At 51.5% G+C, this 26,346-nt stretch overlaps 3 protein-coding genes across 6 annotated transcripts; 2 read left to right on the forward strand and 1 right to left on the reverse strand.

Moving 5' to 3' along the window:
• Positions 1 to 15,046: 15,046 nt before the first annotated feature.
• On the forward strand, positions 15,047 to 19,408 carry LOC111140854 (MAX dimerization protein 3). Of its 2 annotated transcripts, XM_022493075.1 has the most exons (6): positions 15,047 to 15,223; positions 15,501 to 15,606; positions 16,258 to 16,287; positions 16,416 to 16,530; positions 18,594 to 18,777; positions 18,861 to 19,408. In XM_022493075.1, the coding sequence occupies exons 1-6, from the start codon at positions 15,154 to 15,156 to the stop codon at positions 18,974 to 18,976; spliced, it is 621 nt and encodes a 206-aa protein (XP_022348783.1). In that variant the 5' UTR covers positions 15,047 to 15,153; the 3' UTR covers positions 18,977 to 19,408. The 2 variants fall into 2 exon arrangements, with proteins under 2 accessions (XP_022348783.1, XP_022348782.1); XM_022493074.1 differs by having other exon boundaries at positions 18,594 to 19,163.
• A 493-nt stretch (positions 19,409 to 19,901) lies between these two features.
• LOC111140855 (PRELI domain containing 1) lies at positions 19,902 to 23,205 on the reverse strand. 3 transcript variants are annotated; one of them, XM_022493077.1, is made up of 5 exons: positions 22,915 to 23,201; positions 22,117 to 22,342; positions 20,581 to 20,694; positions 20,387 to 20,465; positions 19,902 to 20,117 (listed from the first exon to the last, which is right to left on the reverse strand). In XM_022493077.1, the coding sequence occupies exons 1-5, from the start codon at positions 23,004 to 23,006 to the stop codon at positions 20,002 to 20,004; spliced, it is 627 nt and encodes a 208-aa protein (XP_022348785.1). In that variant the 5' UTR covers positions 23,007 to 23,201; the 3' UTR covers positions 19,902 to 20,001. The 3 variants fall into 3 exon arrangements, with proteins under 3 accessions (XP_022348785.1, XP_022348784.1, XP_022348786.1); XM_022493076.1 differs by having other exon boundaries at positions 19,902 to 20,150; positions 22,915 to 23,198; XM_022493078.1 differs by lacking the exon at positions 20,581 to 20,694 and having other exon boundaries at positions 19,902 to 20,150; positions 22,915 to 23,205.
• A 51-nt stretch (positions 23,206 to 23,256) lies between these two features.
• On the forward strand, positions 23,257 to 25,490 carry LOC111140856 (RAB24, member RAS oncogene family). The gene is made up of 8 exons (XM_022493079.1): positions 23,257 to 23,745; positions 23,830 to 23,898; positions 24,113 to 24,191; positions 24,301 to 24,368; positions 24,445 to 24,544; positions 24,764 to 24,814; positions 24,946 to 25,008; positions 25,128 to 25,490. Exons 1-8 carry the CDS (start codon positions 23,629 to 23,631, stop codon positions 25,190 to 25,192), a joined length of 612 nt encoding a protein of 203 aa, XP_022348787.1. The 5' UTR covers positions 23,257 to 23,628; the 3' UTR covers positions 25,193 to 25,490.
• The last annotated feature ends 856 nt before the right edge of the window (positions 25,491 to 26,346 follow it).

The raw sequence follows: 26,346 nt of genomic DNA on the forward strand, positions 1-26,346 counted from the left end.
CTCATGCAAGTGGGGATTGGCAACCAAAGGGAGAATCTATTCTCTAGGAGGAGTGAAGCACTTGGTAGATTTAGGAGACTTCACAGGTCAGTGTAAGTTTAGGAAGGAATGGGCTCTTGTGGAGAGAGAATGTTAGGAGGGAAATGGGCAAGCCCTGCACTGAGGTGTGAGGCCATGCAGTGGAGGTGACCAAAACACAGGAAACTGGGGGACGTGGGTTGCGTGTCTGTGGAGTGGTGCAGCCTCACAGGCTCAGCTCATCCGCTCCTAGGGCACCACGGCTTGGCTGCCAACTCCAGGGGCCTTGAATCCAGAGCCAGGATTCATTCTGGATCCTGGGAGAGTTGTCTTAAGTAGCCGGGTGTCCCTGCCATCCTGGGAGAGTAGAACAAGAAAGCAACAGAAATTATGTGGGATTTTGGTTCCAAAATTGGTATTAATGTTTTAAAATGCTCATTTATTTGCTTGCCTAGTCTCTTTGCTCTGTGATTCTTTGTCCCATGTCTTCTGCATTTTTTTGGTTTTGTGGCACATACCCATCTTCTTAGAGATGCTGCGGGGAGGAGACCATTCTGAACTCTTCTGTGAAAATGGATTTCTTTTGCTCTTACACTTCTGCTTAGTGTTGCCAACTAGAAGTCTGATGTCATCTTCTGGTTCCTATTCCTCCTGAGTAGATTATTTTTCTTGACATTTTTAGGAATACAGTTGCTCCTTGAATAACTTGGGTTAGGGGCACTGACTGCCCCCCCCCCCATACAATCGAAAGTCTTAGTATAACTTTTTTTTTTTTTTTTTAAGATTTTATTTATTTATTCGGCAGACAGAGATCACAAGTAGGCAGAGAGGCAGGCAGAGAGAGAGAGCGAGGAGGAAGCAGGCTCCCTGCTAAGCAGAGAGCCCAATTCGGGGCTTGATCCCAGGACTCTGGGATCATGACCTGAGCCGAAGGCAGAGGCTTTAAACCACTGAGCCACCCAGGCGCCCCTAACTTTTTTTTTTTAAATATTTTATTTATTTATTTGACAGAGAGAGACAGTGACAGAGGGAACAGAAGCAGGGTGGGGGTGGGAGAGGGAGAAGCAGGCCTCCCGCGGAGCAGGGAGCCCGATGTGGGGCTCGATCCCAGGACTCCAGGATCATGACCTGAGCTGAAGGCAGACACTTAATGACTGAGCCACCCAGGCGCCCCCTAGTATAACTTTTGACTCCACTAAAACTAATAGGCTACTGATCCAGGCGCCCCAGACACTTTTCTCATTTTCACTTGGATTTTTACCCATATACAGTCCATACTTCTTTCTAAAGCCCTCTCATTGTCTTTGCTTCCTTTTCCATACGTCCACCCCCACGGCGCCCCGTGGCCACACACCCATGCTTGGTCTTCCATTCTTTGTCCTTCTGCACTGGAGCAGTTCTTCGGGGGCTGACATCTCTTTCTGGGCACAGCTGCCTTGTTTTGCTAGAATCTAAACTCTGAACACTGGCGTGGCCATGGCTCCGCTTCCTCCCAGCTCTAAAATAAGTACAGCAAGAACTTTAACCATCTGCCTCAACCTGTTACACGCACCCAAACACCCCCAACAGCACTCCTTCACGAGCACACCGTAAAGAAGAAATCTGTATAACATTGAATGTCGTCACAGCTCTGTAAAACTGGGAGAGGGTGCTTATGTGGAATTTTAGATAAACTGATCTTAGTGACAGTGCTGTGGCTGTAGATACCCAGCTGTGCTTGCATCCTTCCCGCCTCTCTTTGTAGCTGCTAGGAGAAGGGTATGTTCAGTTCCTTCTGTGTCTCAGTGCCCTCTTAAACTGGGGATCAGGTTAACCTCTGTCTCAGAACTGCGGAGAGTCACATGCCTGCATGAACCCATTAAACGGAGTTTCATTTCTTCTTCCTTTTTTTTTTAATGTAGAGGAAGCTGGGGGGCAAGGGGGTGGTGTGGGGAGGCGGAGAGGGAGAAAGAACACCTTGAGCAGGCTCAGCATGAAGCCAAACATGGGGCTCAGTCTCTGAGGGCAGGACATGATCAAGAGTCAGACGCTCAAGTTCAATGAACTGAGCCACGTTACCATGATTACAGATTATTCTCATGTTAATTCGTTTCGTTTAGTATTCTAGACTCTCCACATAGACAAATTATTTCTGCATCTCAAGAAAATTTGTAGTTTTCTATCTAAAGGTTTCTGAGTACTTTTCATGACCTGTGTTCCAGTTATTTGGTTGTATTTTTAACCAAATCTAGTTTAGTTAGTCGTATTTTCTGATCCCTCCTTAAAAGAAAGGAAGATTTTATTTTGAATTAGTTGGAATCCAACAGCTTCCTTTGTAATCAGGTCAAATATATCAGCAATTGTATCTGTAAGATTTTTAAAAATTGTATGTCACCTTCAAACAAAAGATTTTCTATCAAAAAAAAAAATAGCCACAGGTTTCCTGTGTTCTCAGTTGGGACTTGTCTCCCAACTGAGACAGATATTGTCTCCCCAATATTTACTATCTGCCTCTTCCTCCTGTTAAAACCCAGATTTAATTTGGGGTGGCCTCTCCAGTTCTCTTGCTGTTGTGGTTAGGAGAAGTTAATAGAAGTCATCAGGTGGCACTTCTACAAAGTTCTTTGAAAGGGCTGGCTCAGCCTGAACCACACTCTTTTATCCTAGCCCTCCTCCTTCCAGGAGTGTCTGGCTGATGTTTGGAAGTGGAGTGGCCCCCCTCAGACTATGAAGTGAACTTCAGGGCAGATCTCTCATGCTAAGGATGGGCAAGCAGAAGGTAGAAGGTAGAAGGAGCTGCTGGCCTGCAGCCATCCTACCAGCCCCATGTGTTCCTGATGCTGAACACTTCAACGCAGAGAAAAACTGATCTTTGCTTGGTTAATACATGGGTTGGCCTCTTACCTTCACCTCGCTCAGTTTCTTTCTTTTCTTTTAAGATTGATTGATTGATTTGACAGAGAAGGAGAGAGAGATCACAAGGAGGCAGAGAGGCAGGCAGAGAGGAAGGGAAGCAGGCTCCCCACTGAGCGGAGAGCCCAATACAGGGCTCCATCCCAGGACCCTGAGATCATGACCTGAGCCAAAGGCAGAGGCTTAACCCACTGAACCACCCAGGCGCCCCCTAGCTCAGTTTCTAACTGATGCATTAGACACTTCAATTATTTAATGAAAATACCACTTTCCCTAGAAATTCTTTTTTTTTTTAAACTAATTTACTATAGAGTAATTTACTACCCATCGGGACCTAATTCTTCACTCAGAACGGTTCAAGCCCTATTTGAAGGGAGAAAAGGAACAGCCGAACTTTGAAAGTACTCACAGTCTGGCTGTCAGCTATAGCACACCTTGGCCGAGCCCCACTGCATTTTGCTCAGCTGCTTCTCCTGGGTCTGCAGGGCACCCAGGGAGACCGTTCGCTGCTTCTGGCAGCCCGCCTGCCTCTCCTGCCAGCCCTCCCAGCTGTGCAGGAGCAGGACCCCGCCTGCGCTTCTGCTGCTGCTCTTGTTGCCATTTCTGACCAACGGACGCTCAAGCCCGTTTCATCTCCCCATCAGCAGAGGTACCATCCCTCAGGTCTAGCTGGAATTCTCCCAGTTTTCCAGTGCCATGTCCTCTACTCTTCTGGAATGTTTAAGACCTGACTTCCTCTGATCTGCCCCAGGATCAGCTCACCACCCATTTGTAGGGCAAATTACACATTCACATCCCCGGACCACAGATATGAAAAACTGTTTTATTTTAGTTCTTATTTCCTTGAGTGCTATCTGGTCGAGTCACTTCCTTTGTATTCTCCCAGGCATTTTGCTTAATCTCCGAACAGTCTCATCCTGTAGATGTGGGTGTTCTGGGTTTTTTTTGTTTTTGGTGGTTTTGTTTTTGTTTTCTGCTTAAACTTTTATGTCAGTATGTACCTGGCTTCTAGAAATTTCTCTCAAAATTGTGGGGTCTGAACATATCATTTGTGTATTCTTTCTTTAACGAGTTTAGAGGGTTTTTTGAAGAGAGACATAAGGGCTTGTGCCTTCCATTGAGGTCTGGCCTATATTCTGGCAGTCAGTTGAGCTTTTTTTTTTTTGTTTTTAAAGATTTTATTTATTTATTTATTTGTCAGAGAGAGAGAGAGAGAGAGAGAGCGCGAGCGCACAAGCAGGCAGAGTAGCAGGCAGAGGCAGAGAGAGAAGCAGGCTCCTTGCTCGCCAAGGAGCCCAATGCGGAACTCGATCCCAGGACCCTGGGATCATGGCCTGAGCCGAAGGCAGCCGCTCAACCGACTGAACAACCCCGGCTCCCCAAGTTGAGCTTTTCTTTGTGGTATGAAATGTAGTTGATTTCTATAGGTAGGCTTGTGCATTGAAATTGTATAATTAGTTTTCAGAGGTAGAACTTGATGTGTCTGTATTAGATCAGCCTCATTCTGTAGTCCAGGTACTTTATACACTTCCTTTTTTGTGGTTTGTGGTTGTTAAAAACCAATTGAGGTTATTTGTTTTTGAGTACTGTTGTTATTTTAAATAACTATGTATAACATACATAGCTGGTATTTTTCATTTTATTTATTTTTTTAAGATTTTATTTATTAGAGAGAGAACGTGTGCGTGCACATGCAAGCATAGAGGGAGAAGGAGAAGCAGACTCCCTGCTGAGCAGAGAGCCCAACATGGGGCTTGATCCTGGGACCCTGAGATCACGATCTAAGCTGAAGGCAGACTTAACCGACTGAGCCACCATGGTGTCCCATATAGCTGGTATTTTTAACGTTGTTTTTTCCTGGAAGGTACATGAGAAAGTGCTTGATGTTTTTCTTGATCTGTCTCTAATCTTTAGTTTACCTCTTATACAAAATGGAATGAAGCATTCTTTTTTTTTTTAAGATTTTATTTATTAGAGAGTGAGTGCATGTATAAGCAGGGGGAGTGGCAGGCAGAGGGAGAGGGAGAAGCAGACTCCTGCTGAGCAGAGCCCAATGATGTGGGGTTCCATCCCAGGACCCTGGAATCACAACCTGAGCCGAAGGCAGATGCTTAACCAACTGAGCCACTTAGGCACCCCAAGGAATGAAGCACTATTTGAAATCTTGTTCCAGCTAAATTAAATGAGTCATTAATAAGGAAAAATAGCCGTTGGGAGATCATACAGGTTATAGGTTATCAGATCATCCGGAGGACTTACTAACATGATGATTCTTTGAGAATATGACATATTGACCTGTCTTGTCTATAGAACTACCAAGAATAGTGGTTAAATGTTAAACTGTATGTACCACGTTGCTGTCCTTTAAATTTTTTTTTGGTAAAATATGCATAAATTGTATGCATGCTACATAACGTTGACCATTTTGACCATTTTTAAGTGTCAGCTCCATGACAAGTATATCCACAGTGCCACGCAGCCATCTCCGCCATCTGTGTCCAGGGCTTTTGAATCTTCCCCAGTTGAAACTCTACTGATTAGACACCAACTCCCATTGCTTCCTCCCCACAGCCCCTGGTCATCTCTGTTCCATTTTTGTCCCTGAACTTGCCTATTCTAGATACCTCAGATATTAGTGCGGTCATGTAATATTTGTCCTTTCGTGTCTGGCTGGTTTCCCTGAGCATAATGTTTTCGAGGTGAGGGTTAGGGTTTCACTGTCATCCTATAGTATGGCCAAACAGCATTTTGTCCTGTGGGTATACCACATCTCCCTCATCTGCTGATGGACACTTGGGGTGCTGGTGCCTTTTGACTAGCGGGGATAATGCTGCTGAGAACACGGGGCACGTGTGTTTGCGCCCCTGCCTTCAGCTGAGTTGCACTGTGATTCTATGTTGAGCCGTTTGTGGAGCTGCCACACAAGTGGCTTGACTTCCCATGGCACTGTCACTCTGCATAGGCTGAGTCCACCCTCCTTGCTGCCAAAGGTTTGCTAGATGGGGCGCCTGGTGGCTCAGTTGTTGAGCGTCTGGCTTCAGCTCAGGTCATGATCCCAGTGTCTTGAGATTGGGTCCTGCATCGGGCTCTCTGCTCAGTGGGAAACCTGCTTCTCCCTCTCCCACCTGCCCTGCTTGTGTTTCCTCTCTCACTGTGTCTCTCTCTGTCACAAAGATGAATGAAATCTTTAAAAAAAAAAAAAAGGATTTGCTAGATAAGCTGACTTGTGACCCTGCCTGTGCCCAACGGTGTGGCCCTCACTTAGGGCTGTTCGCCACTCTCTGAACACCTGTGGAAAAGGTGCCTGTGAAGTGCTCCAGGGAGCCCGCCTGTTGCTCCTGTGAGGGCCCGTGAAGTCCAAGCCTCCAGTCAGTAAAGAGATTGCTTCCCGGTCACTCAGGCACATCGGCAAACTTGGGGATCTCAAGGAAGATGGTGCCCGTCTAGTTAAAGTTTCCACCTGTGAGACCTGCTAGCAGCCAGTGTGATAGCCCTTAGGTCCTGAATGCAAACCGAAGACCTTAAACATGCTTCTGGCAGGATAGAAGTTGTAAAAACTATGACCCCTAGGGCTTTACCAAGCCCTAGCCTCAGTGCCAAGGTCGAATTTGTCAACCATCCAGGGAAGTCTCTCCGTGTTAAAGAACAAGTCTCATTTCACCTCTGTAGAGAAAGCCTGCCAGGTAGCATCGCACATCAGAATAAATCTACAAATTCAAAAACAGTGAAGCTTTTCATGTCAGTGGTGGAATTCTTTTTTTTTTTTTTTGTTAAAGATTTTATTTATTTAGACAGAGAGAGAGAGAGAGAGAGCGAGAGCACACACACAAGCAGGCAGAGTGGCAGGCAGAGGTGGAGAGAGAGAGAGAAGCAGGCTCTCCGCCGAGCAAGGAGCCTGACGTGGGGGTTGATCCCAGGACCATGGGATCATGACCTGAGCCAAAGGCAGCCGCTCACCGACTGAGCCACCCATGCGTCTCCACTGGTGGAATTCTTGGTTCCCTGACATTTTCTCGGGATGAGCAGCTCGGCTTCTCCAAGGAATAGTGTTGGTGGTGGTCGAGTTTCTATAGGCACACCTCATTTTACTGTGCTTTATTGTGTTTTACAGATACTGTATTTTTTTCAGAAATTGAAGGTTTGTGGCAACCGTGTGTTGAGCAAGTCTGTTGGGGCAATCTTTTCAGCAGCGTTTGCTCACTTTCTGTCTCTGTGTCACATTTTGGTAATTCTCATAATATTTCTAGGTTTGGGGTTTTTTTTTATCCTTCTCATTGTATTTGTTAGGGTGATTTGTGATCAGGGATCTTTGATGTCACTATTGTAATTGTCACGGGGGCGCCAAGAACTGTGCCCATGTGGGACGGTGAATTGGATTGATACATGTTGGGTGTGTTCTGGCTGCTCAGCCAACTGCCCTGCCTCTCCCCCATCTCCTTGGGCCTCCCTATTCCCATGGACACAACAGTACTGAGCTTGGGCTGATTAATAATTCTGCAGTGGCTTCTTGAGTGTTTAAGTGAAAGGAAGAGTCTCCTATTTCTCACTTTCAACCAAAAGCTAGAAATGATGAAAGCGAGTGAGGAAGATGGGAGGGAAGCTGGCCCTCGTGTGTTGGGTGGCCAGCCAGGCTGTAGATGCAAAGGGAAAGTTCTTGAAGGAAATTGAGAAGGTGTTACTCCAGTGAATACACAAATGATAAGAAAGTGAGACAGCCTTATTACCAATATGAAGGAAGTTTGAGTGGTCTGCATAGATGATCAAACCAGCCACCACATTCCCCTAAGCCAGAGCGTAAACGAGAGGCCCTTACTCTCTTCAACTCTTTGCAGGCGGCAAGGGGTGAGGAAAGTGCGGATCTGCCCTTCCACCAGGAAGGATTGGACATGCTGCATGGGAATCAGTGAGGTTGCAGGAGCTCCTTCCCTGTCGGTCGGTCGTTAGTTTGCTGTACCACAGCCGCATATATGCAGCCTCCTGGAATTTATGGCGAAAAGCCGGTGAGTGCCACCTAGTGGCCATTGATGGGATTTGCAACCAGAAAATTCCCATTTGAGAGCGAATCACTATTAGACTTTGAGATTTTCCCTGTGATTGAAGGATAAAATAACCTTGAAACCTGAACTACCTACAGTGCCTTGGGTGACTTTGGGGAAATGCTTTAATGGGGAGGGTAGGTCCCAGAAGTATTCCATCATAAAATGTAAATAGTTTATACAGGAACAGGCCACCAGGAGAGTAAGAGGAAATACTCATGAGTAGCAGCCTCTTTTCCCCAAAGTCTGGCTCTGGAACCACCAGAGGAGCCATTGGATCCTGTGGGCTACCGAGCCACTCAGGCAGTGCCTCATGAAAAGCTTTCCATTGGCCAACAACATTGTTGGTTTCTGGAGGACAGTTCCACAGTGAATGGACAGTTTCCTGTTTAGTCCACTACTCTGATGATGAAGGTCAAAACAAATCAGTTCAGTGGGCTGAATTGTATGCTGTTTCTCTAGCAATGATGGGAGAATTGAACAATTGTGAAAGCCCCCGTATTTGGAGAATTGAACAATTGTGAAAGCCCCCATATTTGAACAATTGTGAAACCCCCCATTGCCACAGGCAGTGGCCACGTGTATCTGGCAAGTCAGACTGATGCTGGTAAACCTGGCGGGGAGGGGGGTTGTGGTACAGATGGATCCTGAGGGGGAAGAGACAGTTACTCTGGACTGGGCGTAACCTATTCCCTGGTAGATATACATGCTCAGGGCGCAATACAAGGACTGGCACGGAAGATACCAGCAATACACGGACTGTCAGGTCACCCCTCATCAGACCAAGGAACACATTTTATAGCCCATAAGGTCCAACAGTGGACAGAGGGATGTAATTTTCAGAGGAATGGTTTGGAGGACAGTTGGAACAGGCAGTTGAAGTATATATATTTTTAAATCTAAAACGGGGAAATAAGGGCATGAAGGGCTGGCTTACACATGTCTGTGAGTGTGTACTCAAACTCAACATGGGGCCAAGACAAGGCCCCACAGACAGATTCCTCTGCTTTTTCGTGGGGAGGGTGGGTTTGGAGAAGAGACAATGGGAAGGATGCTGGTATTACTATACCTTTCTCTTTTTTGCCCACATCGCCTCAACTTCCTTTGTCCTGTCTGGTCCAGTGGTCCCAGGACCAGGGCTGCAACCGCTGGTGCCGGAAGCAGAGGCGATCCCTATGTAGAAAGCTGTCCCATTAGACCTTCCTGTTGGAATTCCTAAGGATCTGCTGGGGCAGGTTGTGGCTTCGCCCCGCCTGGCAGAGTTCGCTGTCACCGAATGCAGCTCTAGCGCACAGTGGTCTGGAAGGCTCCCCTCAGTTCTGTACCCAGTAGCCCTCCCTCCAGCCCCGCCCCGGCCCAATGGGAGCCGCCCGAGGTGGGTGTGTGTGAGACTAGTATTTCTGTTGTCAACCTGGACCACACAGTGGCCAAAACTAATGCCCCTTCCAAAAGTAGAAAAGTTAGGGTCTAAATGGAGGAGAGGAGTCCTGGTAGCTGAGGGTCAAGGTACGGGGGAGTGGCTTATGCAGTGAAAATGTGGCAGTGGGCATTGGTGCCTGGAGAGAGACTCACAGCCAGAAGCTGTCTCCTAGCTCAGGGACACCAGGTGCCTGAAAGGGCAGGGACTCATGTTGCTGTGAGACCACCATAGCTTTTGAAACCTCAAAAAAACTCTGGGAGTCTGCAAACCTGAATGGCATCCCTCCGGCTGATGGTGTAGTCGCACAGTGTGATGATGGATGGACACACTGTTAATGGCTGAGGGGGACTCCAGTAATGTGCCAGGGCTTCTCAGGACACTTCTCCCGGCTCACTGCAACAGGGTGTGACACTGGCCATGTTGCGGTACTGGTATTCGTGGTCACATGTATTGGGAAATGGAGTCAAAGTCCCCTCGGAGAGCACTTGGAGAGCTCAGTCTGTTAAGCGGTTAGGTATGTTGGGCTCTTGGTGTCAGCTCAGGTCTGACCTTGGAGTCTTGAGAGGGAGCCCTGCTCGACAGGAAGTCTGCATGTCCCTCTCCCTTGGCTCCTTGCTCCGCTCGCTCTGTTTCTTTCTCTCTCATAAATAGAATCTTCAAAAAAAAAAAAAGTCTCCCCAGGAAGTAACACAGATGGAAAAATGACTGTCCTGAGAAAACACTGGATTCACCTCACAGTTAGCCAATTTCTTTTTTCTAAATCAATTAATTAATTTGAGAGAGAGTGAGTGTGTGAGGAGAAAGGGGGAACCAGGGAGAGGGAGAGAAACAGTCTCTAGCAGACTCCCCGCCGAACAAGGAGTCTGATGTGGGGTTTGATCCCACAACCCTGAGATTATAACCCGAGCTGAAATCAAGAGCTTAACTGACTGAGCTACCCAGGCACGCCAACCTCAGCTAATTTCTAAGCTGAATAGCTCTGCACCTGCTTATCATAAGGTAAATAAATAATTAGGACAAAAATTACTGGCTTTATATTGATTGTTGCTTTAAATCTATGCCTACTTCCACACGAGCCCCTCTAAACTTTAGGGAATATGATTATTTTGCTGTCAGAGTCTTGACCAAAGGCAGTGGTGGCATTTAACTTCACTGCAAAGGAGGCCTCTGTCTTCTGCCCTCAGCTCTTGGAAGATGATCCTTGTTTGCCCAGAGGCCTTGGGCCAGCCAGCAAATGACAGTGTGACTTAAGGTGGGCTTTAGGTCATATGACATCAGTCCACTGGAGACTTGAGATCAACCACGTGGGCGCTCAGTTATTCATGCCCATGTAACAGAGCTCTGAAAACTGAGTGCTGAGTCTTGGAATAGCCTACCTAGGACCTGGTACTCTGTGGAATTGTCACACATCGATACTGGGCAAGTAACATGTCCTAGACGCACGGGGAGAGAAAATCATGGCAGTCCTGCTTCTCATAGTTCCCCAGACTCATGAGCTTCGTTCCTTGGCCAGTCTTTTTTTTTTTTTTTTTTTAAGATTTTATTTATTTATTTGACAGAGAGATCACAAGTAGACAGAGAGGCAGGCAGAGAGAGAGGGGGAAGCAGGGTCCCTGCTGAGCAGGGATCCCGATGTGGGGCTCGATCCCAGGACCCTGAGATCATTACCTGAGCTGAAGGCAGAGGCTTTAACCCACTGAGCCACCCAGGTGTCCCCCTGGGCCAGTCTTAATCTGTATCCCTTCCCTGTAAGGAGCTGTATAAGACAGTGTATACAGCCTGTATTTTAAGTTTGAGTGGTTCTGTGAATCCTAGCCAATCATCCCCGTGAACTTGCAGTTAGTGTAAGAAGTAACTGTGTTCACTCTTACTGTACATTTGGCTAAATTTCTCACAAAACTCAAGAGGAATCCAAATCATAAGCCCTTTGCTTTAACTGCCAGATAGATAAGGACTTGCTTGCTCTCGGGAAAATAAATGGAACAGATACACACACACACACACACACACTTTGATATAGTTATATTCTCTTTTTACTCCCTTTTATATTCTAGAATCAAAAATTATAAAGTGCATTTTCTTCCTTTTATGTCTCAAAATCAAGAGAAAACAGTCAGTACAAGTCCCATTGGCGCCTGGGCAGTTCAGTCACTGACGCATCCAGCTCTTGGTTTCGGCTCAGGTCATGATCTCATGGGGTCATAGGATGGAGCCCCATGTTGAGCTCCGTGCTCAGCAGGGAGTCTAAGATTCTCTGTCTCTTCCTCTGACCTGTCCCCTGCTTGCGCATGTGCTCTCTCTCTTTCTCTCAAATAAATAAATCTTTTTAAAGAAATAGAAGTTCCACCAAAAAACCCCCCAAGTTACTGGAATTAATAGATAAGGACATAAACCATTATACATGTATGAAATAATTAATGGGAAAAGAATAACTTGGAGAGAGAAGGGGTATCATGAGTTGAAAAGTGTTTTTCAAAAATTCTTATCCAGAACCTCTGAATATGACCTAATTTGGAAATAGAGTCTTTAACAGATGTAATTAGGTAAGTTAACATGAAGTCCTAATATTGGGCCCTAATCCAGTGACTGGTGTCCTTCTGAGAAAGGGAAATTTGGATCCAGAGAGACACAGGGGAGAAGGCTCTGTGAAGCTAGAGGCAGAGATTGAAGTGATACATTTACAAGCCAAGGAATGCCAAGGATTGCTGGTAGCCACCAGAAGTGAGGAGAGAGGCCTGGAACAGACTGTCCCGCAGAACTGCCAGATGGAACGAACCCTGCTGAGCCCGGAGTTTGGACTTTTGGCCTCCAGAACTGTTAGAGAGTATATTTCTGTTTTTTTAAAGCCATTTATTTTATAGTACTTTGTTATGACCCTAGAAAATTAGTACATGGGGTCATAAGATATTCTGGGATATGGATAGAAAACTTTTTTAAAAATCTCAACTGGAAATTCTAGATCTGAAAGATACAATGGCTAAAATAAAAACCACAGCGGATGGGCTAAACACCAAGTTGGACTTCACTGAAGAAAGAACAAGAGAACTTAAAGACAAGTAAATAGAATTTATTCACACTGAAGCAGAGAGTTAAAAAAAAAAAAAAACCACCTGAGGACATGAACAACATCGCTTAGCACGGATATATTCTCAGACTGGGAAGGATACATGAAATTGGGATCAGAGTAAGAGGAGGAAAAAAATAGGGCAGGAAAAATATTTGAAGAAAGAAAGACTGAAAAACTTTTCAGAAATTCACAACATTGTAAGCAAGACAAACACAAGGCATCCATACCCAGGTGTATCATAGCCACCAGCTGAAAACCAAAGACAAAGAAAACTAAGAAGTAAAGGAAAAAGACACTTCTTCCTCCATCCTCCCCACTGCCCTGCTTCCTGGGAGGTGGTGCTTCCTGTCCCACTGGCTGGTGGCCCTGAGCTGTGTTCACAGGAGGCCTTGAGGCCAGCCTGACCTTAGTGTCCCTGCTGTTGCTAGCTCCAGTCCTGCCTGTGGCAGCTGCTAGGGTGAGGGCCGCATCTTGGGGTGGTCACTTGGGTGCTCTTGCAGCCGCGCTCTCCCCTTGCACAGCGTGCAGTGGGAGCATCTCTGGCTCTTCAGGTGGGCCTTGCTCCCTTCTGCAGGGAGCTCTCTCCCTTCAGAACCACTCTCCACCATCTTCTCCCCCCTCCAGGGTTCGGCCTCCTGGGTCACCGATGTCTGAATAGCAGGTTTGCGCCTGCGCTGTGTGGGCGCTGACTTCAATGAAATAAAATTGGGAATTCATTCCCAAGCCTAATGACATCCTCTCTTTAGACATAACTGATTTTGGATGGAGGTTTGGAGGACCAGTCGGCCTGTTGTAGGCCTTGTCCGCCTCTCCAGCATCAGCCTGCTCTGTGCTCTCTGCTCTCTGTATTGCCAGCCACGTCGGCCTTCTTTTGGCCTATGTTCTTTTCAGCCTCAGGCCTTTGCACCTGTTGTTCCTGCGCCTGCAGCTCTCCCAGAGACCTCCTATACAGAGATGACACCTGTTTAGCCGCTTGCCCAGAAAAACCTTCTCAGACCTCCCTGATCAGGGCAGATGCTCCTTAGGACTTGCCTTCATGTTGTGTCTTTTCCTATGAGGACCTGTCAAAACTGTAACTCTGTTGTGTGTGAGCTCTGCAAAAGCAGGAGCCCTGTCTGGTTTTGCCCATTTTGTATTCTCCAGTCCTGGGCACAGAGCCTGGGGTCCAGGAGCAGCTCTGCTACTGTCGTGAGTGAGTGGATGAGTGATGGGTGGACGGTGCCAGGCGGCATGTCGGCCAAGCATGGCAGTGGTTCCGCTGGGAGTGACTCTTAGAGAAACCCAAAGGCTTTTTTTCCCCTGCAGACTGAACTGCCAAGTATCATGTGTTTCCCAGGACTGTCTCCTAATAAATAATCTAGTCCCTCTTAGCCATTTCTCACTCAGCCCCGGCCGGCTGTAATGCTCCACCCTGAAGCAGCTGCTTTCATCTTCTGGTCTCCGCCCTTAGACTCACTGTTCCTGCAGGTGTGGCCGCGCCTACTGGTGGCTACCCTTAGAAGTCACTGTATATACTTCTTTGGGAGGCTAAAAAGTCATGTTAAAGAAGTGCTCCTGGACTCAGGCAACCAGGGGCTCTGTGGGAGGAAGAAACCTGTGTCTGTTTTGCACTGGCCTCAGAAGTCAGCAGCTACAACCTACTGGGCACAGATGGGCAAGTGCTCTGATCCTGTGACAGTGCTGTCGTCACAGGGCTTCCTGAACATACAGGAGGGAAGTCACTTCCCGAGTCATACAGTTGAGAAGCAGCAGGGACAGGAGAGGAACCCAACTCTGTGGGCTCCAGAACCCTAGGCTCTTAGCAAGCTAGTTCGCCTGCTTCCAGAGTATGGCTTGGCTTGGGAAATTGGTACCCTACTGACAGTTTTTGTAGCCAGCAGTAGCTTCCCTGCAGATGACAAGGAGCAGGAGGAGCCAGGAGACTATTCCCCTTCACGACAATAGGAAGCTGAGGCCCAGCACGGGCATACAGGGGCAGATGGCAGGCCGGCGAGGGCACGGACCTTCGAGTGTAGGAGCGGATCTGCGCCCCCTCCCCCGGCGCCTGCGCACTGCAGCTCCGTTCCCCGCCCAACCCCGCCCCGATCGCCCGGGTTTTCAAATTTGAAACCTGCTCCTTTTCCCGCCTGAACGTGTTGACCATCGGAGGGAGAGGGCGGGGCCGCACGTAGCCAATAGTACCTCAGAAGCTCCCAGGCCCCGCCCTGAAGGTGACGGCAGCCAGCCGCAGGAAGCATGGGGCAAATGGGTGAGGGTGCCTACCGGCCCCGCCTCTGCGGCTCCCACGTGCAGCGACCGAGCTGGGCCTTCCCGGAGACCAAGGGCCCCCAGAGTACCATTTTAGGTGCGGAGCCTTCGCCATCAGCTTGGGACTGGAAACGGAGACCCTAATACACTTAGCAGCGCAGGGTCGTTGAGCAAAATGGGCAAGATGCGGCCCCCTTTAGCGCGGGGATTCAAAGGCTGAGCCTGGAACCGGCGCCCATAGCAGCCCCGGGAGTCTGAGCGGGGGGGCGGGCTCGAGGAGGTGGTTGGCTGTTCCCTGGCCCCTTTGGGGGAGGGGCGGGGCCAAGGCCTAGGCCATCCCAGGGGCGGGGTGACCCAGGGGCGGGGCCGGGCCCCTGTGTTTGTTGCACCGTGTCAGTTACATTGTAACAAAAGTGGTGCAGCCGCTCTTAGGGCCAGCACTCTAGGCCCGCCCGCCGCCAGCTGTCGCCGACATGGAATCCGTGGCCAGCAATATCCAGGTCCTGCTGCAGGCGGCGGAGTTCCTAGAGCGCCGTGAGAGAGGTGAGGAAGAACTCTTGGCCGGTCTCCAGACGGCAACCTCGCTGACACAGGCCTGGGCTGGACTTGGCTCCCAACAAGGATGGCATGCATGACTTTAGGCAGTAGCCCCAGGGCACCCCGCCCTCAAGTTGTTCCGGGGAGGGGTCCCCGGGCTGTCGGACAGGGAGGGGTTGGGGAAATGGCCCTGGCACCAAAAGCCCTTCCCTGACCGTGCCTTGCCAGGGGCGCCTGCTGGGACCAGCCCCAGGCTGAAGCGGGCTGGGGTTCTCTCTGGCAGAATCCGAGCATGGCTACGCGTCCCTGTGCCCGCACCGCAGTCCAGGCCCAGTCTACAGGAGGAGGAAGCGATCCCCCCAAGCTTCTGGCGCGCTGGACAGTGGGCGGTGAGGAAGGCTGGGGATGGTTGGGGGCTGAGGGGGGATGGGTGCCATCCCTCATGGGGCCTCACCTTTGCCCACTTCCTCCTTGTTGCTTGTATCTTCTGGGCCAGGTCCCCTACTCTGGAGGCAATTCAGACCTCTCCTGCCATCTCCTTACTCCCCTCTGTTCATTCAGGGACTATTTCTTGAGCACCCCGATGGGTCAGAAACCATAAACAGACTTCAGGGTCCTTCCACTCACACTCTTGCACTCTGCATCTCCACTCAATTCCCGTCCCCCCTCCCCCCAGACTTCTCTTTTCTCTTCTCATCCCTTTGCACATGCTAATCCCTCCAATTTTAAAGCCTCTCCCTCCACCACTCTACTTTGGGTAGCATGTTTCTGGCCCAGCTCAACTGGCACCTCTGTCCAAGAAGCAGTTCCTGACTGCTGTTCAGGGGGCCTCGTTTGGACCCCACAACCACTGGGCAGACCTCTTAGCATTTGGCTTGGTATCTCTGCCTCTGCCTGCGGGCTCCAGTGCTCAAGGCTGGTACAAGGGCCCCACATTAGGCTAGTTTGGGGCCCACATCTCTAGTGGATTTTAAGTCCCTAGGACTGAGGGTGTGGGTAGTAGCTGACGCCCCCTCACCTATCCTCCCTGGCATTGGCAGGTCTGTGCACAACGAGCTGGAGAAACGCAGGTGAGTCCCAGCTTTGCCCTGACAGCACTGGGCCCCAGGAACCATCTGCCTCTGGCCTTCCCTCCCCTGCTGTCTGTCTGGCCAGCAAGGCTAGGCTGGCACTGCCCTCCAGATCCCTTCCCCCGCAGGAGGGCCCAGCTGAAGCGGTGCCTGGAGCAGCTAAAACAGCAGATGCCCCTGGGGGCTGACTGTGCCCGCTACACCACCCTGAGCCTTCTGCGCTGGGCCAGGACGCACATCCAGGTAAAAAGTTCCTGCGGTGCCCTGCAGCCAGCCTTCCAGAACTTGTGAGACGTGTAGTGGGGGGGGGGGGGGGCTACGTGCAACTGGGGAGAGGCCTGAGGTAATAGCCCAGCTGTGGGACATGGGACAGTTCTCTGTGCTTTTGGCTTCCACTGTGTTAAGTAGGAAAAAAACAGAAAACAACTCAAAGAGGATTGTTCTGAGGCTTAAGTGAGTTTGCCCAATAAATGTTCATGGTTATCAGGGCTATTATCAATTCAGTCCTAACTGAAGATCACTCAGCCTCTCTGGACTTGGTTTCCCTCTCTCTACAGACGGGTATGGCTGTTGAAAACATTCTGGTGTGTTCCATGTCAGGGTCCCTAGGACTGCAGAGGTTTCCGCTCTCCTGTCCTTCCAAGGCTTCCTGTTCTGAGCTGTCTCTTCTGATGCCATTTTGGGAGGCAGTGCCAGAGACCAGGAGAGGGGAAGGACAGAGGAAGCCAGTCACTCCTCCTCCCAGCATCCTTCTGTGGCCTGGGCTATGCTCAGTGCCCCCTGGTGGACAGGAGTGGGGTGAGCGGGCTCATGCCCCATGCAGACCCAGATTTTGGGGGTGGGGAGCAGGGAACTAAAAGTGGCCTCTGAAACAAGAGGCCTTTTCCTGCCATCCTGGCCCTCTTCACAAAGAAATGGGGGCACGGCCAGGCCAAGGACCAAGGAGGACAGCTAATGAGAGGCAGAGTTATAACCCAGGCCCAAGTCCCCTGCCTTGCAGTTTCCTTCAACAGGTGTTTATCAAGCACCTGTTCTAGGTACCAGGGGCTGTGGCAGACCCAGATCCATATGCTATGCAGCAAATCAATCCCAGTGCAGGGACTGTCAGCTCTGCCCCACAGTACCCGCGTCCACTCATTGTGCTAAAGAACACCCTAGCCTGGTAGCAGGACTGTTTCTCACCTGGAGCTCTCCTGGCCTGGTTCTTGGAGGGATGATGTGTGCCCTGTGGGGGCTGACTGGCCCATGGGCAGACCTGGGGATTGCTCCTTCCTTGAGGCCCTAACTCCCTGGCCTCCTGTTTTGCCTCCTCTGGGCTGCCCTCCACATTGCCCTAGAATGTAATTTGGAGCACAGAGATCTGTCCAGGTTGGTTTCCTGCTGAAAAATTTCCATGGCTCGTGATAGGAGTCTCAGTTCCTTACTTCCTATGAAACTATAGGCCCTTAACAGCCCAGGTGTTGCCACTGGTCTGCTTTAGGTCTCATGTCTTCCCACGCCCTACCAGGGAAGCTGAATCCTCCATGATCTTCCCAGTTTCCCTCTGCTTGGATGTTGCTTCTTGCCCCATCTTTGCCAAGGCAGCTCCTCCTCATCTTTCTACACCCAGTACAAATGTCCCCTTGTTCAGTTCTTGTTGACTGAATGCAGGCTTCTGCCCAACCAGGGCTCTGGTGGGAGAACCCTTGGCACTCCAGTCCCTAGACCCCAGGCTGGCAGAGCGTGAGGGGGATTAATGCTAAAGTTCTAGGGTTCCTGGGAGGGTCTTAACCAGGAGTCACAAACCCACAGGCTTTGGTCTGTAGTTTCTAAAAATTTAAATTAGCTGCCAGCATTTAAAAGGATATTTGACATGGAAGAGTCTGACTTTCAGCTTTTCTTAAACTGGGCAATGTGGCGGTGCTAGGCCCGTTTGCATATGGCTGTAATCAGCTAGAACCTAGAGGGGGGCCACCTCCTTGAGCTGTAGGGCCCACTTGCCACCATGTCACAGGCCTCCCCGGTCCCTGCTGCTTGCCATGGAAAGACTCCCATCACTTGATGAGGCCCTGACTGCCCTTGAGACTGGGAGGCCCTTCCCAACTTACCCACACCGCGTGCTCACAGGGCATGTACAGGGAACCAGAGGGCAGGAGGGCTGGCTCCCTGGAGGTTATGGGAGCCACCCTCTGGGGCCCAGATTCAGTCACCCCCGCCTGGAACAGGCCGTCACCAAGTTGGCCACGGTCCGATGTTGAGTGGTGCTGGGGTGAAGCCTGAGCCCCCAGGCAGCTGACCCTGGGCCCTCGCTCCCTCGGGACTTGTAGAAGCTGGAGGAGCAAGAGCAGCAGGCGAGGCGGCTCAAGGAAAAGCTGCGCAATGAGCAGCAGAGCCTGCGGAGGCAGCTGGAGCAGCTCCGGGCACCAGCAGGGCTGGGAGAGAGGGAGCGGCCGCGGGCAGACAGCCTGGACTCCTCGGGCCTCTCCTCTGAACGCTCAGACTCAGACCAAGGTGAGTGCCCCGAAGCCAAGGAGTCACAGGGGTGGCGTGGGCTGAGCTGGCCAGGTCTCCTGACTGGACCCCTGCCTGCGCAGAGGAGGTGGAGGTGGACGTGGAGAGCCTGGTGTTCGGGGGCGAGGCTGAGCTGCTACGGAGCTTCAGCGCGGGCCAGGAGCACAGCTACTCACATGGCAGTGGCACCTGGCTATGACCTTCACCACCCGGGAGCAGGCCTCCACCCACAGACTGCCCTTGGCTCTGAGGGGAGAGCCCACCCGCGCCCCGCCCCCCCCAAGCCTCAAGGGCTGCTTGGAATGGACTAAAAGGACCCTTACGTGGGAACAGGTGCCTGCCCCCCACCTTGCCGCTGGCTGCTGGCAGTCCCTCCTTGGGGAGGGGTGCCTGGGTTTCCCCTGAGCCCTGCAGGGGAGGCAGCTTGGGCCTGGGCCACCCTTCCAGGCCTTTTTTGTAGCACTTGGCTCTGTTGTCCCCACGGGGGGCGCAGGAAGCCTCTTGGGCCCTCACATTCCTTCCTAGAGAAGGCCCCCTGACCTTTGTCCCAGATACTGTACAGTATTTTCATTAAAAGCCTCTTTACTAACTTCCTGTCCGTGATCTTGCCTGATGAAAATGGGGAACTCCCAGTCACGGACAAACTGGAAAAGAGGAAATGAGATCAGTAGCCATGACTGACACCGTGCATCGTACCAGGCAGTGCCCCTTTAATCATCACAACTGGAGGCTGCTCCGTTTCACAGGTGGCACTGAGTACAAGACTTGCCCAAGGCCCAAAGCCAGGAAAGTGTGGAGTCAAGGTTCCAACTAAGTTTTCTGACTCCAGAGCTAGGGCTCACTGAATTCAAGAACTATTTATTTGAGTGCCTATTATGTGCTAGATACTGTTCCAGGTACTTGGGACACATCAGAGAACATGACAAACGTCCCTGCCCTCATGGAGCTTACAGTCTGGCGCTTCCTAGCCCTGTACTGCAGGCTGTCTGGGACCGGGCAGGCCCCTGCCCCGCCCTGTGCCGAATGTGGGCATCCACAGGCCTGGCTTAGACGTAGGCAACGTGCCTGCTGCACTGTCAGTGCCGAACAGGACACCCAGCCCCAACCCACCCAGACAGCAGAAAGGGGCTGGAAGTTGACTTTTAATAATAAAGTACAAGGGGGACAGGCAGAGGGACTTGAGCCGGGTGGTCAGGTGTCCTACCACACCGGGGCCTGGGCTAGCTACACGAAGTGCTGCTGCTGCTGCTGCTGCTTGGTGGCTGCCTTGCTGGCAAGGTCCTTGGCCTTCTCTGTAGCTGCCAGTGCCGTCTCCTTTGCCTTCTCCTTGGCTTCCTTGGCTGTCTCAACGAGGGTTTTGGAAGGGGCCTCACCTGCAGCAAAGGGCAGGGGCTGGATTCAGAAGACTCCAAGAAGACCCACCTCCACACCCCTACTCCCCAATATTCCCCCACCTTGGGCCAGGCCCCTTTTGAAGGGTGGTATTTGCCCCAGGATACAGATGAGGAGTCCCAGGCTTAGAGTGGGGTGGTGACAGCTGCAGATTCCAATACCCGTCAGGGCTGCTAGGACTGCACCCCAAGCTCTTTTTGTACCCAGAGCCCCTCACCCTGCAGCTTGGCCAAGATGTACTCAAAGCCCTTCATAGTCTTGGTCACATTGCTTTTGAACCGGGCAAGACCAAACTCCTGGCAAAAGAAGAAAAGAGGGTTAGGATTCTGAGCTTCCCACTGACCCCTAGCCCAGCCTTCATGCCAAATGCCTGGGCTCCCAAAGCCCCAGCACCCCCACAATGCTGCTCACCTGGACAGCTCTGGAGACACCAAATAAGCTAGAAGAGACCCAGGCTTCCCGGCGGATTTCGGTCCAGCCGCTGTTATCAGAGTTCACACAGTAAACACATCGTTCCTCCACCACCTGTGCAGGGAGTCAGGCCAACCACAATTGGGTGGGAGTCTTTCACTTCATCAACTGGCACATAAATTTGGTCACCTGCCTCTTTTTCACAGGGTAAGGCAATAAAGTGAAAAATCCACTTCTTTCCCCTACTGTGTTCCCAACCTTCATTTCAGGAAGAGAGCAAAAACATAAAAAGGGCCACTTTGCTCTCTAAAACCTCTTCTCTGACCCTTTCAACTAAAAGGCACATAGACTCGAGCTCAGGAGTGTGTGTGCCAGCTCCAGCCTGACCCTGGACTTGGTTTGGTAGCTTTAGGTGCAGTGTTTTAGCCTGCCTGCCACCCACTGCAGCTCCTGAGCTCCCTGGCAGGCGAAATAAAAATGGAAATCAGGCAAACGTCACAGCTATCAGCTATCAGTATCCTGGAACCAGGACTTCCAGGAGCAACACTTACAAGACATGTCTCACAGCTGTATCATTTATATTTGTAATTTACAAAAACAGATTATGCCCTCAGGGTAGTCAGCTGTGAAGCCTTCAGAAAACTCTGGGGCAGAACCTCAAGGTGCCTGCTCACTCTGTGACCTTGCAGGGCACTTCCTCTCTTGGAACCTCACTTCCCTCTTTGCACAATGGAGAGTAATACCTAGCTCCCAGAGCCACTGTGAAGAAGCTAGCTGAGAATAAGAATGAGAGCTCTCTGAAAACTTTTACAGTATTCACACGTGAGATGATACTGTAGGATGTTCCTTTAACCATGGGTTTTCCAGGTTGTTTTTTTTTTTAAGATTTTATTTATTTATTTGACAGAGATCACAAGTAGGCAGAGAGGCAGGCAGAGAGAGGGGAGGAAGCATGCTCCCTGCTGAGCAGAGAGCCCGATTCGGGGCTCAATCCCAGGACCCCTGGGATCATGACCTGAGCCGAAGGCAGAGACTTTAACCCACTGAGCCATCCAGGTGCCCCTTCCAGCTTTTTTAAAGGCAAGAAATCAAGAGGTATATGAACCTTTCCCCTCAAAATCTCAGGCAAAAACCCATTACGTAAGACAGATAAAGTGGAACTCCTCTAATCATCATGGGCAAGGGGCCCAGATCCTCTCCCCTCAGAGGCTCAAAGAAATTGCTTATGGCTTGATGGATTCCTGTTTGAAAAATCACTGCCTCCTTCCCTCAGCATCACTTTTGTGGGCCCAAACTATATGTGTGCCAGGTACAATGAAGGTGCTCTGTATTTAGTACTTGGGACAACTCTGTAACAAGTACCCCTACCCCACAGCATGAATGAAAAGACTAACTGGCTGAAAAAATCATCGGAGTTTACACTCTAGTTTACTCCCCAGTAACCCAAATCTGCCTCAGATAATAGAAGCTCCATGGCTTCCTAGCCATATGTACCTGGAGCTACTTTTGGGGAACTAAAGGGGAGGGGAGTCTCACCATCAGCCGGGCGTGGTTGATGTTCCAGGTGAAGGTGGTCATGGTCTGGTTCTGCGGGTCCACAATAGAATCCTCCAGGATGTACACCGAGTGAGCGACATTGGCAGGAAACAGTCGCTCGGCCCAGCGGGGCATCCTGTTGGTCTTGGTCAGGAGACGCCGGGACAGGAGTTTCTGGTCAGGGGTCACCTCCCGGTGCACTATGTCTTCCGTCAAGACATGTTTGCTGCCAAGTATCAGAATGAAGGTGACCCTCGGGTGCATGCCGCTAAAAGACTGCCCGCTGGGATTCCCCTCTGAAGCTTCCCGGCCCAGAATGGCCATGCCTTCCCCAAACTTGCAACCGTAAGTAGCGTGGCTCAGACCTCAACTAGAGTTCCCTGCGACTATCCGAGGACAAATTCCAACTCCCGCCCTCTTGCGGACCAGATTCCAGCGGGGACTGGACCTCAAGATCTATTACACCAGTGGAGAACGCCACAGGCAGAGGAGTAGGCCAGCGCCGGGATTTCCAACCCCAAGATCCCTCCCAACTGCTGTGCCGTTGCCTCTTCCTGTCTCACCACCCCGAAATGAGAGAACCTTGGACTACAGCCTCAAACCACCGCCCGGGCCCAGCTTCCTTCCACTACCTTGCAGGCCTGGCCTGGCCGCTTCTCGGATAGAGTCTTCTTACACTAAAGATGGCCCCGGTTCCGACGGTGCCCTACCTCAGACTCGATGTCGAGTCTCTCCCGGACCCATACTTCGATCTCCAAACAGCGAATGGGGAGGATTGCTCTTTCCAGGGCCACGTACCTATAGGGATTCGGGTACCGCTGCCAGAAGGCAGCGAACACTTGGTCCCAGGAACTCCGGAGCACGCTCTGGCCCAGGAAATACTTCACCATCGTCCCGGCCGGGGCGGGCTCAGCACCCGCGCAGCATCAGGGGTGCGAAGCCCGGGGTGGGGCACGCGGAGACCGGACCGGGGCTCGGCGCACGCCCGCCAGGCTCGCAGCTCAGTCACCACCGCGCCGCGCCCAAGGAGCCGCCGCCGCCATGAGGAGTTGTCGAGCCGCGCGCAACTTCCGGCGCAGCGGCGCTGTACCCACCACTTCCGGCGCCCGCCCACGTGACCCCACGACCCCGCCCCCTTACCCTTTACCACCTCCCCCCTCCCCCGCGGGAGTTGAGGCGCTGCGGGTCGGATCCAGGTTGAAGGGGCCCCCGGGTTCCGTGGGGATTCCGTGCGGGAGCGACCCCTAAGCCTGGCGAGGGAGCTGGGTGGCGGTATGCGGCGCCATTGAGGGCGCTGCCGCGCGGGCTCCCAGGCCGCGCCGAGTCCTGGGCTCTTCGAAGGAGGTTCAGCGCCTGGGGCCGAGCAGCGGGGCAGACGCGGACGCGGTGTCTCCAGTCGTAGGTTGGCGCCTGGGGTCGGGGACCGAGACTTGGGCGCTGCCTGCCCGAGCGGAGATCCGGGCTTGCCTCCGCCCCCGCTCAGGACCCTGACGCCGGTGAGGCGGCCCCGGGATGAGCGGGCAGCGCGTGGACGTCAAGGTGGTGATGCTGGGCAAGGAGTACGTGGGCAAGACAAGCCTGGTGGAAAGATACGTGCACGACCGCTTCCTGGTGGGGCCCTATCAGAACGTGAGTGCGCCGCGCGGGGCCCGGCACGAGTGGGGAGGGAGCTGGTCCGCACCCGCGGCCCTGATCACTTCCCCCTGACTGCAGACCATCGGTGCCGCCTTCGTGGCCAAGGTGATGTCCGTTGGAGACCGGACGGTGACTCTAGGTATTTGGGTAAGTCCCCTAGGCACGCAGTCCCGAGAAAACCCATTCATGAAGAGGCGTACATTCTCCTGCCTATTATCAGCTGACTTGTCTTGTAGAGGCCATTTTTCTATTCTAGACCCCAGTTTAAAAATAGGGGTCTGGAGGACGTGGTGTTAGTTTGCAGTCTTGGGGATGTAGCTAGGTAACTCAGGCCCGGGCTGAGCCGCCCCCTGCTCTTCAGGACACAGCAGGCTCTGAGCGTTACGAGGCCATGAGTCGAATCTACTATCGGGGTGCCAAGGCTGCCATCGTCTGCTATGGTAAGAGGGGTTCTGGCCTGTTCCTCAAACAAGAGGGGGTGGGTGTCAGGATGGCCTCAAAGAACAGCCCCTGATCCTTGGTTGTGTTTTCTGCGTGTCCCCTATCAAGACCTGACGGACAGCAGCAGTTTTGAGCGGGCAAAGTTCTGGGTGAAGGAACTGCGCAACCTAGAGGAGGTAAGTGCCAGACCTCACCAAAGGCCTAGGGCCTGGTGGTCCACGGGAGTGACTTTGACCTTGTCTTCTGCTCCAGGGCTGTCAGATCTACCTGTGTGGCACCAAGAGCGACCTACTGGAGGAGGACAGGCGGCGTCGTCGTGTGGACTTCCACGACGTCCAGGACTATGCAGAGAGTAGCTGTTGCTCAGCATCCTGGGAGTGGGGAAGGGAGGTGGCTGCTTGGGTGGAGCACAGAAAACAGGGACTGCCTTAGCTGCCATGCCAAGACCCCTGGGGAAGGTCTTTTGGCTTCCCTGAAGGTGTGGGGTCTGTTAGATTCCCTGAACTGCTAGCCTTTCCCTTTGTATCCAACTGATTCTCAGGTAGGAAGCTTTAGTCACTTCTCTTTACAGATATCAAAGCTCAGCTCTTTGAAACATCCAGCAAGACAGGCCAGAGTGTGGGTGAGTGCTGTCCGGGTCCTCACAGCAGGAACAGGCAGGGGCGCCAGAGAAGAGCCTAGAGGGCTGGGTTACTGGGTGATTCCAGGGTTACTGGCTTTCAGCCCTCACTGACTTGTCCTTTTTCCTGCCAGACGAGCTCTTCCAGAAAGTGGCAGAGGATTACGTCAGTGTGGCTGCCTTCCAGGTGATGACAGGTGTGTGTGCATCCCCAGCCTCTCTGGAGACTTCTTCTAGGCCCACAGCATCTGGCCCCCTTCACGAGTTACCTGATCCCCAAACAGAATGGTGCTGAGCTGCCACCTCTCTTTGACAGAGGACAAGGGCGTGGACCTGGGCCAGAAGGCAAACCCCTACTTCTACAGCTGTTGTCATCACTGAGTCACCACCATTCACCTGGCCTAGGGGAATTAAAGGAGTTCCCCGAGAAGGGCTAGACCTAGCTCCTGTCTGGGCTTGAGTGGTTGTACGTCTGAGCTACCCCTGGTCCCCATGGCAGCAGAGGTGGCACCTGCCTGTGCTGGCCCATGAAACAGAGGCAGCTTTGGGCTGACTGATGGGCATGAGGAGGGTAAAGGCTTATTTGGATCCCAGGCTCCTGTCCCGGACAACACTTGTGTCTGCAGATTATTTAAGTGGCTTTTGATTTGTAAATAAAATCAATGCACTGTGAATCACACTCAGCCCCTCTCCCTGCTATGTGGATTAGGTGCCAAGACACCTAGTTCTGGGGCCACCTGGCTGGTCTCACTTCTTATATTAAGGCTACTCTCAGCTCTTTCGGAAGCCAAGTAACTTCACTCCGGATTGCATCTGAGATAATGTAGAAACAAAGGGGCCTTTTCCTGTTCTTTAGGGGGGACAAAGATAAGTAAGGGGCTGGGGTTGGGGCAATACGAAGCTCACGCAAGGCAGGCACTTAAGTGGTGTCCAGAGATCAAAGGGTCAAGCACTCCTACCTCAGACTGGCTGGTTCTACCACTGCTTCTGTCACATCTAGGTCCATGAGTCATGTCTGTGGCTCAGATTCTAAGCTTCCCAGCAACATACTACAAGGTGGCTTAATGGAAGAAAATTTTAAGTTCTGCAAGACAGAAAGGTCTTATAGATCCAGACTGGAATCCAGTTCAGCTATCAACAGAAGAGGTACCTGAACTTGGCCTGAGTTTCTCATCTGTAAAATCCGGTGATCACTACCCAGTTCAGGGCTGTGAAGACCCTGAACAAAGTTAACTTTAGGACTGAATGTTTGCTTTTCCACACTATTCCCAGGAGGGCTTTCTGCTGAGGGGCAGGAAGTTCAGGACTAGGTCAGAAGGAGAGACAGACTCCCAAGACTCTCCCAAAGTATATCTTTGGGTCTTGGAACTATCAGGTGTTAGGGTGGATAGAACTGGTGCTTCCTGTTCAGCTAAAAACCATACGGCAGCCCTTTTCCAGTATTGAAGGCCTGGCGGCTTTGCCTCTGCTTTCCTGCCTTAGGCCTGGGCCAGGTCTTCTGCAGTGCCTAGCACCTATCTCTTAAGAACTAAAGA

Source organism: Enhydra lutris, unplaced genomic scaffold, assembly GCF_002288905.1.
Source record: "Enhydra lutris kenyoni isolate GAN:26980312 unplaced genomic scaffold, ASM228890v2 scaffoldscaffold5, whole genome shotgun sequence".
Lineage (NCBI taxonomy): Eukaryota > Metazoa > Chordata > Mammalia > Carnivora > Mustelidae > Enhydra > Enhydra lutris.

Coding starts and splice junctions, on each gene's coding strand:
- LOC111140854 (XM_022493074.1), top strand. CDS start 15,154: ATGGAATCCGTGGCCAGCAATATCCAGGTCCTGCTGCAGGCGGCGGAG. Junction 15,607..16,257: donor GGCGCGCTGGACAGTGGGCG/GTGAGGAAGGCT, acceptor TGGCATTGGCAG/GTCTGTGCACAACGAGCTGG. Junction 16,531..18,593: donor GGGCCAGGACGCACATCCAG/GTAAAAAGTTCC, acceptor CGGGACTTGTAG/AAGCTGGAGGAGCAAGAGCA.
- LOC111140855 (XM_022493076.1), bottom strand. CDS start 23,006: ATGGTGAAGTATTTCCTGGGCCAGAGCGTGCTCCGGAGTTCCTGGGAC. Junction 22,343..22,914: donor CGGTACCCGAATCCCTATAG/GTACGTGGCCCT, acceptor GATACTTGGCAG/CAAACATGTCTTGACGGAAG. Junction 20,695..22,116: donor TCAACCACGCCCGGCTGATG/GTGAGACTCCCC, acceptor CTCCCTGCACAG/GTGGTGGAGGAACGATGTGT.
- LOC111140856 (XM_022493079.1), top strand. CDS start 23,629: ATGAGCGGGCAGCGCGTGGACGTCAAGGTGGTGATGCTGGGCAAGGAG. Junction 23,899..24,112: donor CGGTGACTCTAGGTATTTGG/GTAAGTCCCCTA, acceptor CCTGCTCTTCAG/GACACAGCAGGCTCTGAGCG. Junction 24,369..24,444: donor AACTGCGCAACCTAGAGGAG/GTAAGTGCCAGA, acceptor CTTCTGCTCCAG/GGCTGTCAGATCTACCTGTG.